The sequence below is a fragment of the Sarcophilus harrisii genome, chromosome 1 (assembly GCF_902635505.1).
Source record: "Sarcophilus harrisii chromosome 1, mSarHar1.11, whole genome shotgun sequence".
In the NCBI taxonomy this organism is placed as follows: domain Eukaryota; kingdom Metazoa; phylum Chordata; class Mammalia; order Dasyuromorphia; family Dasyuridae; genus Sarcophilus; species Sarcophilus harrisii.
Genome location: NC_045426.1, coordinates 348,231,141 through 348,248,250, shown reverse-complemented (window position 1 = coordinate 348,248,250; position 17,110 = coordinate 348,231,141). Strand labels below are relative to the sequence as shown.

Here is a 17,110-nt window from a genome sequence, read left to right as displayed (position 1 = left end):
CTTTACACATAATTAAATGCTTGAACAAATTTCTGCATTCGTTCATCCTGCTAACCATTATATACCAACCGCCAAAACATCCCTCTTTCTTAATGAGCACAGAGTCTGGCTCATCATTTCCTCTTCATCCCAACCCGTGCCCTCATATAGGGAACTTCAACATTCGTGATGAATACTCAAATAGTCTGACTCCTAGTTCTTCACTACCATGGCTTGTTTCACCCAGGCTAAGCATAGGGAAGGTCATACCCTTCATGACATTCTACTCTGGATGCAAGAATCCCAGATCCCAGATCTAAACTGTATCAGTAGAGGAAGTTTCACCATTGAAGACTAGATGTTACCTTCAACACATTTCTCCCATATGCCCTCTTTTCTCCTCTCACTCGACCTCCCTTTCTGTCTATCTGTCTCTCTCTCACCTACATAATGCCAATCAACAAACTCCCATAGTTCATCATCACTCTAAGACCAATACCAGATTCTCTGACTTTGACAGCTCTTCATACAGGTCAGAACTCTTACCTATTCTTCCAATCTTTTTAAACCTTCCTTCTCTCCCCTTCCTTTTCCACGAAGTGAATGGCACAGACTTCCCTGCTCTTGCGTACAAGATACCACTCCACCTCCTGACTTTTGGCATTTTCGTTGGCTTACCTACCGTGGTTGAAATTCTGTTCCACCTTGTTCCTACTATCTTGGCTTTCTCTAAACCTCAGCTACAATTCCACTTTGTGCGATTTTCCTCAGTCACCCTTTATAATGTTAGTGTTTGTTGATTATCTATAATTATGACTTATAGTAATTATTTCCAACTTATTTTTGTAGATAGCTTATTTGCACATAATTGATTAAATATTGTCTTCCTTATTAGATTATAAACTACTGAACAGAAGCATTGTTTTTGTTTTTCTGTGCATCCTTAGCATTTAGCACAGTGCCTGTCACAAATAAAAAATACTCAATGACTTGACCTGCTGACTTCAAAAAAAATATTTTTTGGCTGAGGTAATTGGAGTTAAGTGACTTGCCCAGGGTCACATAGCTGGGAAGTGTTAAATGTCTGAGGCCAGATTTGAACTCAGGTCTTCCTGACTTCAGGGCTGGTGCTCTATCCACTGCACCATCTAGCTGCCCCCAGAAATTTCTTATACCATTGAATCACAGTTCTAGTCCATATCCTATTTCTAATCTTTTATCATTTCATCTCTCCTGAGGTTTTATTATTCCTAAATCTATTCTTTGCCTGAACCATGCCTTTCAATGCCTCTACACCTCCATCCTTCCCCAGGGTATCACTACTATTATAGCTATTTATTCTCTCCTCCCTTCCCAATTTCAACATCTTGGTGAATCAATTCAATTCTACACTATCTTTTATTCTCAAATTCTAACTTGTATGTTCTACTGAGACTCATACCCTGCCAAACTCCAACTCTGGACTATTCCCACCATCTACCGCTTGTACTCCTAGTCATGTCTTGCTGATCAGAGCACAAGTCACACAATCCTGCCCTATGCAATTTTATTATCTAATCCTAACTGATTCCTCACTATATCTAAGCAATCCTCCTCCTACCTGACTTTCTGTCCCACTCACCCATAACAGCTGTTCAAGCCTTCTGCTTTCTCTTCAAGCCTTCCATACAAACACCTTTTACAGCCCTTTCAGCTGAGGAGCTCCCTTGAACCAGCGTCTAATCCATGGGTGGCTAGAGCTGAACAAAGCAGGTTAGAGACAGAAGAATCAGGAATCAAACAGAAGTTTAATTTCAAGGTGAAGGGAATAGCCCAAAAGCAAGGACACATGGGCCAGGGCCCTGCCCCTACTGGGAGGAACCCGAGGCCAAAGAAGGGGTAACAACAACAACGTGACAAATCTGATTCGTAGTAAGGCTTCATGACCAGAAACAGTTCTGGGAGTTTGTAGTGGCTGAGATCGCCCAGAGGGTGAATGAAAAAGACTCTGGTTCCACCAAGCTCAGGGCACAGCCTACTTGTTGGGCTTCAGCTCTGGAAAAGAGTGTCTCCTAATATCTTGACAATAATTCACTACAAACACCAAGGTCACTCGACTTGAGGTTCTTGTCTCCCACCATCTCCTTTCTTTATTCCAATCTCTGGCAATGATATGTCTCTCTCCTCTTTACTCAGGATAACACCTCCTCACTGATCTCTGATTCTAGACCATCTCATCTTCTCCAAGAGACTGCCACCTCTATCATGCTCCTGCTGCCTTTAAGCAATCCAAGTCTCCCCTTCTTCTTAAAAAACAAACTCACTAGCTCCCATCATCACCTACTACCTTTTATCCTATTGCTCCTTCTCCTTTTCTCAGATAAACATCAGAAAGTCATCTATACTTAGTACTCCCATTTACTATGCTCTCAACTCTTCTCTAAACCCACTGCAATCTGGCTTCTGACTCATCATCTGAAAATATTCTGATTCATCAGCTGAAAATACTCTCTTCTAGGTGCCAAACCCAATGGCCTCCTCCTCAATCCTTACCTTTTTTCACTGTCTGCAACATTTGGGACTGCTAATCCCCTTCTCCTCCTGGATCTCTCTCCTCTCTAGTATCTTTGTACCACTAAAACATCTTGGTTTTCTTCCTACTGTCTGACAATTCCTTAATCTCTTTTGCCGAATCTTTCACGTCATACCCTCTAACTCTAAGTGTCCTTCGAGGTTCTAACCTGGCCCTCTTCTCCTTTCTCTCTATACTATCTTGCTTGATGATCTCATCAGTTACCAGGGCTTCAATTATCATTTCTATGCAGATGACTCACAAATCCATAGATACAATCTTTCTCCTGAACTCTAAATTTTTCATCACCAACTGCCTTTGGACCTTTTAAAGTGAAAGTTCTTGAAGCATTTCAAAGGTAACACATCCACAAAAGAACTTATTAATATTTTCCCTTTCCCCTCTCCATTGCCAAATTTTCAACTATCATTGAGGGCAATAATGTCACTCTGGCTATTAAGCTTTATAACGTCATTAGCATTCCTGACTCCTTGTCCTTATTATCCTACAAATCCAATTGGATGCCAAATCTTGTTTCACAATGTTTCACAACATCTCTGGTGCAATGGGCTGAAGCTCGAGTTGATGCACTGAGATCCCAAGCACGTGAGGCTAAATAGTAATTGGACCATACTCTATTAATATATATGTTTGGAGAAAGAATGGCCCCCGCCCACTCTTTGTGCAAATCCTGATGTGTTGTATAGGAAATGACGATTTTGGTGGGTGGAGGCGGGGGGAAGGAGGGGGAGAGGAGTGGAAAGAGATGGCTGGCTGACTTCTTGTTGCAACTGCTCACATTGCTATTGCAATCCCCTTCACCTCCGATTCTCCACCTCCAATCCTTCTTCACCTCTACTGAGAACAAAGATTGAAGATTTTCCCTTAACCTGAATTCCTGACTCCAGCTGATTTTAAAATACGCAGTCATCACACTCTGGTATATAACTTCTCTTTAACATAATCACCACCCTTGATCAGACCTTCATCACCTCTTGCTTAAACAATGGCAATAATGTTCTAATTGGTCTCCCTATCTCAAATCTTGCTTCATACCAATCTATCTTCCATAGCATCAGCAAAGTGCCTAAAGTGTAGATCTGACCAACATCCATTCCCTTTTCCTCAGCCCCATCCCTGCCGCTCCAATAAACACCAAAGGCTACCTATCACTGTACTTCTAGGATAAAATATAAATATGTTCATCATTTAAAGATCTTCTTTCCCTAGTCTCTTCCTATGTTCCAGTCTTTCTACACATTACTTCCTACCTTGTACTCCATGGTCTGAACATACTGGCTTGTTACCACTCAAACATCACATTCTATTCCCATCTCTTATGCCTTTATGCTTGGAACCTTTCTTCTCCTCACCTTCCACCTCGTACAACTCGTGACTTTCTTCCTTTGAGACTTGGTTCAAAGTCTACCTTGTGCACAGCTCCCTGTCCTTCCCACCACTGCTCCTTTGTAAGGTTACCCTATTAACTCCATTATATACATATATATCTATATATAGATATATATACACATACACACATATATGTGTGTGTATAAATATACATATTAATAGTATATATAAAATTATATATGATTTAAATATTAACATATAATATATATTAAATATACAGTATATATACATATACTATATATATTTATAAAAGTTGTGTGTTTATGTTTTTATTTATATGTACACATACATATGTTTTTATATATGTATTTATATGCCTGTCTTGTCACTCCCATTAGAATATAAACTTCTTGACTTAGCACATAAAGTGTTTAATAAAGGCACATTGATGAATAAGCACTTAAAGCCTATTGGATATATCAATTGTCCTATGTTAAGTAGTACAGGCAGAGAAATAAGGATAAAAAAAAAAATTAGACCATAAGTCAGAAAGACATCTTATATTGTAACAGACTACTCTATTACTAAGGAAAGCTGGTGTACACCAAGTTAGGACTTTGAGGACAATAAGTTTTTTTTTTTCTGCTCAAATTATAAGTGAGAAAAGAAAAGGATAGCAAGCTGGGGCCCCATACCAAAAAAAAGTTAAGATACGTATGGTGCAAAGGGTACAATAAGGTGGAGAATAACAGGGAGGAAAACAAGAGGCTTCTCTCCTGTCAGAGAAATGAAACACACAGACTTAGATATGTATTTACTGAACTAGCTACCCCTGCAATTTAACTATGTATCCTCATTCAGGCTACAAGCCCTGATTGAAGACAAAGGAGTGTATATATAGTAACATCAGAAATGAGGTAATTTTATTTGTTGATCAAGATATATATGTTATACAATCCTAACAAAGTCTGTTACCTGGTAACAAGTGAAGATTTACTTCCTTCTCTGTTATTTCCTTTTCGTTTGCGTGTATTTCCTAGAAGAGAGGGAAAAAATGGTCATTAAGCTTGAAAAGAACAATATGATGTTATGCTGTCGAGACAGTGTACACAGTTTAGCAAATAATATCACACCACTCTGCTACTTTATTCATTAGGCCATAAACAACTAAGGTGATTTTGGTCGGCAAGTGTCAGACAAGACTGAACATTTCAAATCTGTCCCAATATGTTGAAATTATTTGTTTTTGACTGAAAGATTTCTAACATCCGTCTCTTTAAAATATTGTTTAATAAACATAAATGCAAAGTTTGTAAAGAAAGGCAAGCAAACCTAACCCAACTAATGTGGAATACTTCTGAACCCAAAAATGACTGTTTTGAGTCCATGGTATTAAGCTCTAGAAAATAAAAGATTCTCTTTGACAGTGGAAGAAATGCTCCTAAGAACATGAAAACAAATTAACAAATCAGGGAAAAGCTGATGTTTCTAAGATTACATGTGGTCACACTATAACTGGTAAATTTATCAACTAATATATTTTTTCAATGACAAAGTCTAGCTTTTACAGGTAACAGAGGAAGAGCAAAAGTAGTTTATTTTTAAACTAAATTAATAAAAAAAGAAGATAGAGAATAGCTCCAATGTTTAAAGCAATGAAAGGAATGTTGAATTACAAAGATAATGAAAAAGTAAAACATTTTGGAGATAGAGATCTTCAAGATTGTTCAATATAATTCCCTCATTTTATAGGTAAGGAAACACAGTACATTAGTAGTAGAACAAAGATTAGAACTCAGATCTCTTGGCTCCTGGTCTAAATTTTTCTTAAAGAGAAAGTAAAATAACTTTACCAAGGGTGGGATAGGGATGTAAACATTTATATAATACCTATTATATGACAAGGACTGTATTAAGTGCTTTTCAAAAATTATCTAATTTGATTCTCACAATAATCCTGGGAAGTGGGTAGTTATTATTTATATTTTACATTTGAGAAACTGAGGCAAACAGAGAGTAAGTAACTTGACCAGAATCACACAGCTAGTCTTCCTGACTAAAGGCCCAGTCTGCTATCCACAGTTTCATTTAACTTTCCCCATTAGGAAAGGGAGCAGCAGTCATTTGGACCTCAATCTAGTATAGTCTTTCAAGGTATTTTAAAAACATCTTCATTGAGTAAGAGGGCTGGAAGAATTGATAAAGCATGAATACTTGAATTGAGTGTGTCTGTTTTGTCTAAGGTAAAACAGTCTGCAAAGGCCAGCATCATTATCTATCTTCTCACCTTCCTACCTATCCTCCTCACAGATCCTTAAAAATATCAATTCTACCAAATGATTTATTTTTCTTCTCTTTCCTGTATAAGCCATGAACAAACTGAGGTAAAGTGAGTAGAATGGAGATGTCAGCAAGGAGGTACCTGTGGTTCACTCTTTATGTATGAGAAACAGAAACCATGGATGTTTTAAACAGTACTAAAAAATGATAGGACAAAGAGAAGGTGATTTTCTATAGAACAAGAAAGCCCCCTGAGAGAAGGCTATGTTAGTCCAAGTCAGGAAATCAGTCATATCCTCCAGCACAGAGGTTACCAGCTGCTTGCTACCCATATTTCATTCTACTTTTGAGAATGAGGTAAATGAGCAACTGTTGGCAAGGACTTCAAAATTATAGAATTACACTAATGGGGAAAAAACCTGACTCCGATGTGCTTACAAGTCCCAGGGATAGTAGTAAATCAATCAATCAATAACTGTTTATGAAACATTTACTATGTATGAGGCATTAAGGACACAAAAAGATACCTGCCCTTGAGAAGCCTGTAATCTAATGGGAGAAACCACATGCGAGAACACACACACAACAAACAGTTTAAGTAGGAAATAATTACAAAGGGTTGGCAAGTTTCCTGTAAAAGGTGAGATTTTTTAGTTGGGACTTAAAGGAAGCCAGGGAGGTCAGGAGTCAGAGCACTGCAGGTGTGGGGGAAAACCAGAAAAAAGTCCAGAACCAAGAGATGGCCATGTCACGGTTCCGAGAGTGCACACATGATAGAGAGGAAGTGTAAGATGATTGGAAAGGCAGGAGGCGGGGTTATGAAAGGCTTTCAACAGCAAACAGGAACTTGTATTTGATCCTGGAGCCAGTAGGAGTTCACTGAGGAGAAGGTAAAGTGATCAGAGCTGCACTTGTGAAAAATCTCTTCAGTGGTGAAACAGGAGGGACAGGAGTTAGGAGAGCCCTGAGCAGGCCGTCCCACCACGCCCCAGAAGGGGGGCCATGGGGACCAGCACTAGGGCCGTGCCAGCGGGGGTGGCAGGCCTTGGCAGCAGCTTGCAGATGGACTGGGGAAGATGCAGGCTGACTCCTGTGGGAGCCGGGAGACTGCCCTCAACAGTCACAGGCGAAGGGAGAGGGCAGGAGGGTTCTGCCTGTTTTGAACATACAAAGTTTTAACTGGACATCCAGTTTGAGCCATCTGTAAGACAACTGGAGATTTGAGATCGAAGGATAGTGCAGATTTGGGGGTAGGAAAAACAGACTTGAAAATCATCAGCACAGAGAAGGTAACTAAATCCATGGAAGCTGGTGAGCTCCCTAAGTGAAGAAGAATAGAGGGAGAGAGAAGAACCCTGATAAATACCCACAGTTAAAGGGCGTGATCTGGAAGAGAATCCAGCAAAGGAGCCAGAGATGCAGCGGTGGGCTAGGAGGAGAACCAGGAGAGCGGGTATAGCAGAGACTGGATTTAAACCCAGAAGCTCTGATTCCAAAGGCAGGTCCCTTTCCAAACATCATACTGACTGCTTCAAAGACCCACACCATTATATGCATAGATAGCTAGGTGGCAAAATGAGTAAGAGTGTTAGAGGAAGTAAGGAATATAGGAGTTCAGATTCTGCCTCAGACTGTTACCAGATGAGTAGCAAGCCATTTAATCTTTTCTCAGCCTCATTTTCCTCATCAGCAAATTGGGGAATAACAATAACACCTATCTCACTTCCAGGATCCAATGAGATAATAAATGTAAGCATTTGGTAAATTTTAAAGTGCTCTATAAATTGTAATCATCAGCATCATCAACATTAATATTATATTTATTTCTATACTACATCTTTTATTCATCAAAATAACTGTTCCTCATAACAACCATGAAGATGATGAAACTTTTTAGTCAAAGAAAAAATCAGATTAAGTTCATACACTATTTAAAAAGGTAATAAAGTATATAAAACATAGAAAATTAATATTATTATTATTAATTTAATTTTAATATTATATACAGCTTTAGATATGTTTTTAAGCCAATATAAAAATCTGGCACTTGTGAGCCTTTTTACTACTTGGATAGTCCATCTCTAAATTTCCAGATTACTTCTTCAATTCAATTCAGCACAATAAATATAGTTATGCATAAGTTACATACTTGTGTATAACAAGTTTAAATAACACAAAGCTAAAATAATAATAATAATAAAAGAACAGAGTCAAGATAAACAGAAAGCAAATGGATTAAAAGAATACACTGGGCTAAGAATTAGCATTTCAGGTGAGAAGATTATGAACTGTTCTGATATCATGAATTTTTGGCCTGGTACAAGCAACCAACCTTCTAGATGAACCTGAGCCAGGCAGCAAGCTTCTATTTATAGTTTCTTTCCATCTAGTTTATAGTCAATCGACTGTTTATTATATGTCATGCAATGGGCTAATTGCTAGGGACACAAAGAAAAGCAAAAACAGGCCTTACTCTCAAGAAGTTCACAATGTAATGGGATGGGGGAGAGAGATAATACACCAATAACTACATAGAAAGTAGATATATACAAGGTATCTAGATAATCTCAGAGTAAAGGTCTTATTTTTTTTTAATTAAAAATAGCTGAAGTTTATGCATGCAGGCCAATGAGATGCTAGTTGCATGAATGGGAAATGCAAAAAATGATGCTTCTGAACCCAAGAATGGCACCAATATTAATGTTGAGTAACTGTACCCTATACATATGTAAGACTTTGATAAAAACAAACAAACAAACAAAAAAAAAAACCAAAAAACATTCACAGGGAAGTCTTTAAACTACAAAACTGTCCTAGAAAGCTTCCCAATCTTAAACTGTCTTTCCCTTTCCTCTAAGAATACAATCCAGTTTATATGTAAAAAAATAAAATAATTTAATTTTTCAAAAGGCCAGAAAACAGAAAGAATAAGACCTATACTCCTGCTTTCCAGATGGTATTAAAGTCATTACTAACCATAGTGACAGTAACATTCACTCTTTTTAAATCATTCTGTCTCAATCTAAGGAGGAGTTCAAAACAGCACAAAGACAAAAAACTGAAGAGGTCAAGAGGTAGAACAGGACATTTTCTTACATTTTAATTTCGAAGATATGTTTAATTGAAACAAGATGTAAATGCTATTAAGACTAAATCCTAAGTATTGCTAAAAAGAAAAAAAAGGTTTTATTCACAACAACAAAAACTGAAAACAACCTAGACATCAAAGAGCTGAGCATAAGAATATAATAAAGGATTGAACCATAAAAAATAACAAATGTTGAGGATAAAAAGGAACATGAGATTTATAAATGAAGAAAGAAATCAAATGTACATAATAACAAAAACTAGCACTTATACAGTACTTTAAGATAGGCAAGGTACTTTTCAAATATCTCATTTCATCCTTAACCACTCTGTAAATTAGGTATTATTATTATCCCCACTTTACAGAAAAGGATAAGGAAAATGAGGCAGACTGAGTTAACTGAGGCAGAGGCTAAATGACTTGCCCAGAGTCTTACAGCTGATAAGTATCAGAGGTTAGATTTGAACTAGTATCTTCCTGACTCCAGAGTAAGGGTCCTATCTATTTTGTAGACACCAGGGAACTTATTGACTACAACTATTTAAATAATAGGAAAAGCCAAAACACATAAGAAAAAAGTTCAGAAGGGAACCTAGAAACAAATAGAACAATTTTATTACCACTCCGTTAAAGGTAATATGCAATTTAAAAAACCCATTGCTAATAATAAACTTATGATCTTACATAAAATCTACTTTGTTGACTTTTGCTGCTTGTATCCACAAATACTACTCACTAATTCTCTGCCTCCTCAAATCAGGCAGACCCTGGGTTCTCACAGATTTGACTAATGGGACAAATTCTGGCATAGTCTTCCAAGCTGGAAGACCCCAAGAATTGACTGTGATTACTGTTTGAGCAAAGGGCTTTATATCAGGAAGACAAGACTCTTAATCATCTGTAAAGTTATGGAAAACTTCTGATCAGCTTCAGGAGACTGCTGAATCTCTGTAGCACAAAAGCATAGTATTACCAACAATGTAACACAGCCCTGAGTCTAAGATTTGAAAAAGAACCCATACTGATCATTTGACATCAATTAGTTATAGCATATAATCTGTATCTGCAAAGAAAGGGGTGGAATCTTCCTAAGGAGACACATCTTGGGAAACAATCTATGGCAGCAATTAGAAAATGTTTGAGAGTTCAGAGTTCATCCTTGATAAAGCAAAGATTAAGGGAATGCTTTTCTCAATTCATCTTCACCTCTGTCAAAGGTTGAAGATCTTAGCAGAAAGGTCACATTTTCAAATTACTAGTCATTTTACACTGAAACCAGACTCTGAAGTTGGTGTGAAGTTGTGGATCAAAGGTATCTGTCAATCAGGAAAAGGTGGGGAACATACTCTGTCAAACAGGAATCATGCACTTCACAAGAGAAAGGCTGCTCTCAACATCAGGAAAAGACAGAAAAGCTGTAGAAGCCCTGCAGTGGCCAACTTTCTACTAGAATTCTTGAATTTATAGACTTCCTTCAGTCCAGTAGCTGTAGGAAAAACCAGAGTTCAGAAGAAAAACAACTTTCTGTGTTGAAATGTAATGTTAGGGAAAATGGTCACCTAGCTAAAAGAAGAATAGTTGTACCTCATGAATATTATTCAGCAAAATAAAAGAAGACCTCACCTATATGGAAACTCAACTACCTCTCAGTCTTTCTATCTAGAGCACAGCTGAGAACCAAGGAAAAAAAACCAGAGCCCTCTGAGTAGCTACTACCAATATTCCTAGGACCTATTGGGATGCTAGGCTACTGAATGAATAGGAATGTAAATTGATTTTTTTTAACCTCACAAGTTAACTGTGGAATTGGACAGATACTTTCTAACACTGACTAAAATGTATCCAAAACCTGAGAATTTATCCATCAAAATATGCACAAGACCTGAGAATTTATCTATCAAAATATGCACAAGACCTAAACAGAGACTGAAACAAAGAATTAAACATAAAGGAATAATAAATAATTGGAAAAATAATCAATGTACATGGTTAATTAAACCCAAAAAACATTTAATTTGCAGATTTAAGCAGACAAGACTAACTAGGGAGAATTATAAGAATAATAATATCAAAAATAATTTTTAAAAAAGACTTGCTTTTGTGGAATCTTATTTTTTCCTATAAAACAATAACTATGAAAACTATCTGATTTAAATGTAAAACAATTAATATAATAAAATTAAAAATCCAAAATTATAACCAGAGACATACAAAAGGTTTTTAATCTTTGATTTAACAAAACAGTAAACAATGTGGAATGGAATTCAGTAAAAATCTTTGAGATAAAAGGATAGTAAAATGATAAATTAATCAAGTCCAAATTTCCAAATACTTTAATAACATGGAGAAAAAAGAATGACAGTTATCTTAATTCAAAAAGAAAATAATCAATCAATAAAAGAAATTTTTGGAGTCAAGATATTTAAAAGAGAAAAAAATCTTCCCAATTGGGACTATAGTGAAGAGTGCCATTCAAATGGCACTTCCCTATTGTCTGGATAGCAAGATCATATTTCCCTTTCTAATCCCTGATATTTAGAGTCTCTAAAAATTCTCTTCCCCTGCTATTATAGCCCCCCCCCCATCCCTACTCCTCATTCATTCACACCTGAGCCCTACCATTCCAAAATTTCTATCTTATACTATTCCTCTTACATTCCTTCTCTGAAATCCCCATTCTATCACTACCCAATTTTCCTTCATCTTGGCTAGCTTCCTCTCCATTTTTTTCAGTTCTGTACTCATAGAAGCGGAGCTCCCCTCTCTGCTTCCCCAGAAGCCACTTAATCACCTTCTCCAGATTTGTGACTTCCTTCATGTTTGTTAATGTTCAGGTGTACCTAACTTTCTGTGACCCCATTTGGAGTTTTCTTGGCAGAGAAACTGGAATACTTTACCATTTCCTTTTCCACCTAATTTACAGATGAGGAAACTGAGACAAACGCTTAACTGGCTTGCCCGGGGTCACAGTTTAGTAAGTGTGTGAGGCTGGATTTGAACTCAGGTCTTCCTGACTCCAGGCCTAGCACTGTGTTCACTGAGCTGTCCTCCTCCTTTCTTCCATGTGCCTCCTGACAGAGTCAGAGAGAGGAATAAGCCTCACTGCCATTTCTAGGCCTACTACCAATAATTGGGAACCTTTCCTCCTTTTCAAGCAACTAATGACCCCACACACCCTTTATTCAATGAGTTCACTATCTCTGTTTGCTCTGTCCTTCCTTTCCTCCCTTCAAAATCTTGACTCTGTACTTAACTATACTGTCTTCTCACTTTAATCCCTAACATCACTACTAAAAGCCTTGTCAAGCCCCAAGCCTAGATCCTTAACATTTATCTTTTCTATTTCTCACACACTGCACTGCTCAGTGCTGCAGAAGTCATAGAACCAGGCCAAATGGGCCTACAATAAATCTGGACTTCCCCTACTACAAAGTACTCTTTTATTTCTTCCCTGATTCTTAAATCTTACTACCCATGTGGATTTTCTACTTCTCTCTTTCTCTCAGGCCCCTTGAAATGTCCCTTCCTAAGAGGCAGAATGTATTGAAGGCAGGGCATTGAGTCCCAGAGACACTGGGGCATCTTGCCTCAGACATAGTGTGACTCTGCACCTGACCTCTCTGTATCTTGGTTCCTTTATCAGTAAAGGAACAGGGTTAGGTTCACAATGACCTCGAAGGTCCCTTCTAATTCTCAAGCTATGACATTGAGGTCTTACCTCCCACTCTGAAGAAACTCAAGGCCACCTTCTCCTCCCTTACTTCAAAATCCTCTTAAATCATCCCCCATTTGCTCCTTCTTTACTCTTGTCTCTATGGCCCTTTTTGCCACAGCAAATTCCTCTGCTTGTGCCTTTAGTGACCTCACCCATCTCTTACAGGAACTTTCTTCCTAATTATGCTCTCTAATTTTCAATCTTTTTGTTCTGGAGTTCTTTCCCCACAGTCTACAAATATTTATCTTTCCCATTCTTAAAATCAACTTGATTCTGCCATCACCTCTAGCTATTTTTTCTTCTCCTCCCCTTTTTAGCCATAAACTTTTTATCTCCGTTTCTACACCTTTCACTTTCTCATAATCAGGCTAAAATGCTCTCAGGATTACCACCTATTTTCTTCATTACTAAATCCCACAGCTCTTTCTTGGTACTCATCCTCCCTGATCTCTTGGCACCTGATCGCTATACTGAATACTTTTGTGTCTTTCATATAATCTTTTCCTGGTTCTCCTCCTATTATCTGACTGGTATGTCTCAAGAGTCTTCTGCTGAGCCATCATCTCTTGCGTCCCAACCTGCTTCAGCCTCTTTCTTGGATCTCTTCTCTCTATATCCCATCTCTCTATGATCACATCTGTGATCCCAAAAGCTCAATCACTGTCTTTATGCAGATGACTTCTGAACTGAAGTACACAAACAAGCCTATTCTTTCTCCTGAACTCATTTTACATCAATTGGCACCAGTAACACCTCAAAGTCACTGTGTCCAAAACAGAGCTGAAACTAGGAATTTCTACACGAGGTACAAGGCAGTTATATAAAGGTCCGATGAGAGTAACCATAGAGACCCTTTGTCATCCACACTAGACACGGTGTGGAGGAAGACACCAAATGCAGATCACATGGCAGCTTTTTTAATCTGCTTATATTCACTAAGGGATAGAGACCGCCTATTAGAGGGACCCTTCAATGAAGGGGAGAGGAGGGACATCTCCCCACGCTCTCCTCTTCTCTCTACCACCACCACAATACTGGAATCCATTTTTCCCTCTAAATTGATGGTAAGTGAGGCCTGATGAGTAAGAAGGTAGTAGGATCAGAGATACATAGTTATGTTCATGGAAAGGGGAAAGAAAGGAATACATTGTCGTGGATGCACATTTTGTCATTCTAAAGTCGCCCATCTCCTATTCCCTTTCTTGAGAGATCTGCAATTGGGAGAAATGGGATAAATCAAGAAGCAGAATGAGGAGGGAACTTTATAGAAACAGTAAGTGAAATGCTTATCACAGGCTCCCTCATGCCCCATCCTATAAGATGCTGATGGCACTACTGTTCAGTTGGAAAGGGGAGAGAAGGTGCCCCACACATGGCTCCAAGATTCTGCCTAGGTGGATTATGACCAGGCTGTTGGAGCCACAGCAAGATGTCAAAAAGATAAAAATGCCTTGCATCAATTTCCCCAGAGCCTGAGGAAGAAGTGAAGTCTCAAGGTAGTGCTGGCATACAGCAAGTGCCTGACAGGGTAAGCTGGTACCTTCAAATTCCTTGGAATCTGGAGAAAAGTTTCAATTGCTCTTGCCCTGCTCAGGCTATGGCTCTGAAAATGAGAATCACTATTTCCTCCCCCTTGACCTGCTCCTCTATAATTTCCTTATTCCTATAGAGGAAACCAGTCTTTTTTCAGTCACCCCTGTTCACAATCCTCAAAATCATCCCAGATTCTTTAATCTCTTCTGTAGAGGGTCACAGACAGTGGGGAAACTCTGGGTGAAGTATAACAGGTGAGGTATAAGGTCCTTCAGCCCAGAGGGAACCTGCTGACAATGTCTGGTTCGGCTCCCCATCTCCCCTAATGGCTCTTGATCTTCCTGAGAAGTCAGGGGGCGGTGACAACTGGATTGAAATTGAGGCAGAGTGATAGCAGGAGGAAGAGGGATACCAGGTGGCAAACTATGTACAATAGCAAGTTGTTTATGTGGTCCCACGTGCACAATATTGTTTTTGTTACATTATATAAAGGGGAAAGTCCTTGAAATAAATGGACTCCATTTTCCTACCATCCTCAGGAGTCCCACCTCATCACTTCTCCACTAGGAAGGTCTATTTTAATCACCCCGGCATGGGGGTTCTAGAAAGCAATGGTATGTTTTGTCACCCCAGCGGGTGGGCTCTAGAAAGCAGGACACAATACTCTTCTAACCTCTGTACTCAAATTAATAGCAAACTTTTGTAATCCTCTTGATTATACTTTCAAAATAACTTCCATTCACTCCCTTCTCTTTGTTTACAAGCCTGGCCCTCATCCCCTCCTGCTTGGACTATTAGAATAGGCCCCTAAATACATCTCTCTGCTTCTAGGCTCTTTGTTCTCCAAATCTTCGTTCATATAGTTGCCAAAAATAATCTTAAAACATAAGTAAGGGAGGTGGAGCCAAAGATGGCAGACTAAAGGCAGAAACTCATCCAATCTCTCCCCCAAACTCCTTTAAATCATGACTGAAGAAATTTTAAAGCATCAGAACACCCAAAAAGAAGTACAACATTTTCCAGCTGAAGACAACTTTAGGTCAGCAGAAAAGGCCTGTGATACCAGGGTGGGAGTCTAGCGAGCAGTCCTGGAGCAGGATATGGCAGTGCAGCCCTGGTCCCAGCCCTAGCCCTGGCAGGACCTCTGAATCTGAATCAATGGCAATGCTAGTGCTTTCTGGACCTCTCGGCAGGGGAAACCAGGGAAGACTTGGAAGGCCAGCAGAGAGGGTCTGTGATAATGAGGTGGGAATCATGCCCCAGCCCTTTGCTTTAGCACACTAGGTCTTATAGCTACAGTGGGCAAGGACTCTCCGACCAGCTCCAGTGCACAAGCATGCTTGTGGTCAGGTCCCTAGAAGGATCTCTGAAAACAGCTGCACAGAACCCCTGAAGTGTGGAACAGTGCACTCTCCCCTCTGGAAACAGAACCCTACTTTAACAGAGTTAAAGCAGAGTAACAGGCTAGGAAAATGAGCAGACAACAGAAAAAGTTTCCGACCACAGAAAGTAACTGGTCATAAGGAAAATCAAAACACATTCAGAAGATAACAAAGTCAAAGCTCCTACATCTAAAGTCCCCAAGAAAAATAAAAATAAAATGGCTCAGGACATGGAAGAGCTCAAAAGGGATTTTGAAAAATCAAGTAAGAGAGACAAAAAATAAGGCAAAGAAATGAGAGTGATGGGAAAGGAAATGATGAAAGCAATGGAGTTGGGATTACAATTAAGAATCACTTACCCAGCAAAATTGAGTATAATTTTACAGAGAAAGTGGTCATTCAATGAAACAGAGCATTTTCAAGCATTCATGATGAAAAGACTAGAGCTAAATGGAAAATCTGGTTTTCAAATACAGTACTCTGGAGAATTATAAGGTTTATCAGTTTACATTCCTATATGGGAAGATGATATTTGTAACTCATTAAAATTTTCTCATTATTATGACATTTAAAAGGAATATATATATATATATATATATATATATATATATATATAGAGAGAGAGAGAGAGAGAGAGAGATAGGTATAGATATAGAGCACAGGTATGACTTGAATATGAAGGGATAATAGCTTTAAAAATTATGAAATTAAGGGATGAGAGAGAAATGTACTGAGAGAAAGGGAAAGAGAGAAGTAGAATGGTGCAAATTACCTAACCATAAAAAAAGAAAGAAGAAAAATCTTTTATAGTGGAAGGGAAGGTGGGGGGAGGAAGGGTGAGTGAGTGAACCTTACTCTCATCAGAACTGGATGAGGAAATAAACTACATACCCAATATGGGTATAAAAATCTATCTTATTCTGTAGGAAAATAGGATGGAAATGGGATATGGGAAAGGGGGGGTGATAAAAGAAAGGACATATTGGGGGAGAAAGTGGTCAGTAACAAACCACTTTTGAAGAGGGGCAGGGTATTTTGAAGCAAGTTTCTCTGATACGCCTCATTTCTCAAACATAGAGGGAATTGAGTCAAATTTATAAAGAATATGAGTCATTCGCCAATGGATAAATAATGAAAAGATATGATCTATGCACCAAAGACTATAAATTCATACATAACCTTTGACCTAAAAACACCACTCTAGGCATGAATATCAGAAGAGATTTTTTTAA

General features: G+C 38.5%; 1 protein-coding gene across 2 annotated transcripts in view; it reads right to left on the bottom strand.

The window, feature by feature from the left end:
- The window catches only part of MTMR12 (myotubularin related protein 12), a 93,920-nt gene that overhangs the window by 47,744 nt on the left and 29,066 nt on the right, over window positions 1-17,110 (bottom strand). For both annotated transcript variants that reach the window (XM_031945883.1, XM_031945882.1), the window contains exon 2: window positions 4,856-4,916. In XM_031945883.1, the coding sequence (XP_031801743.1) occupies window positions 4,856-4,916 (61 nt within the window). The remainder of the gene's footprint in view (window positions 1-4,855; window positions 4,917-17,110) is intronic.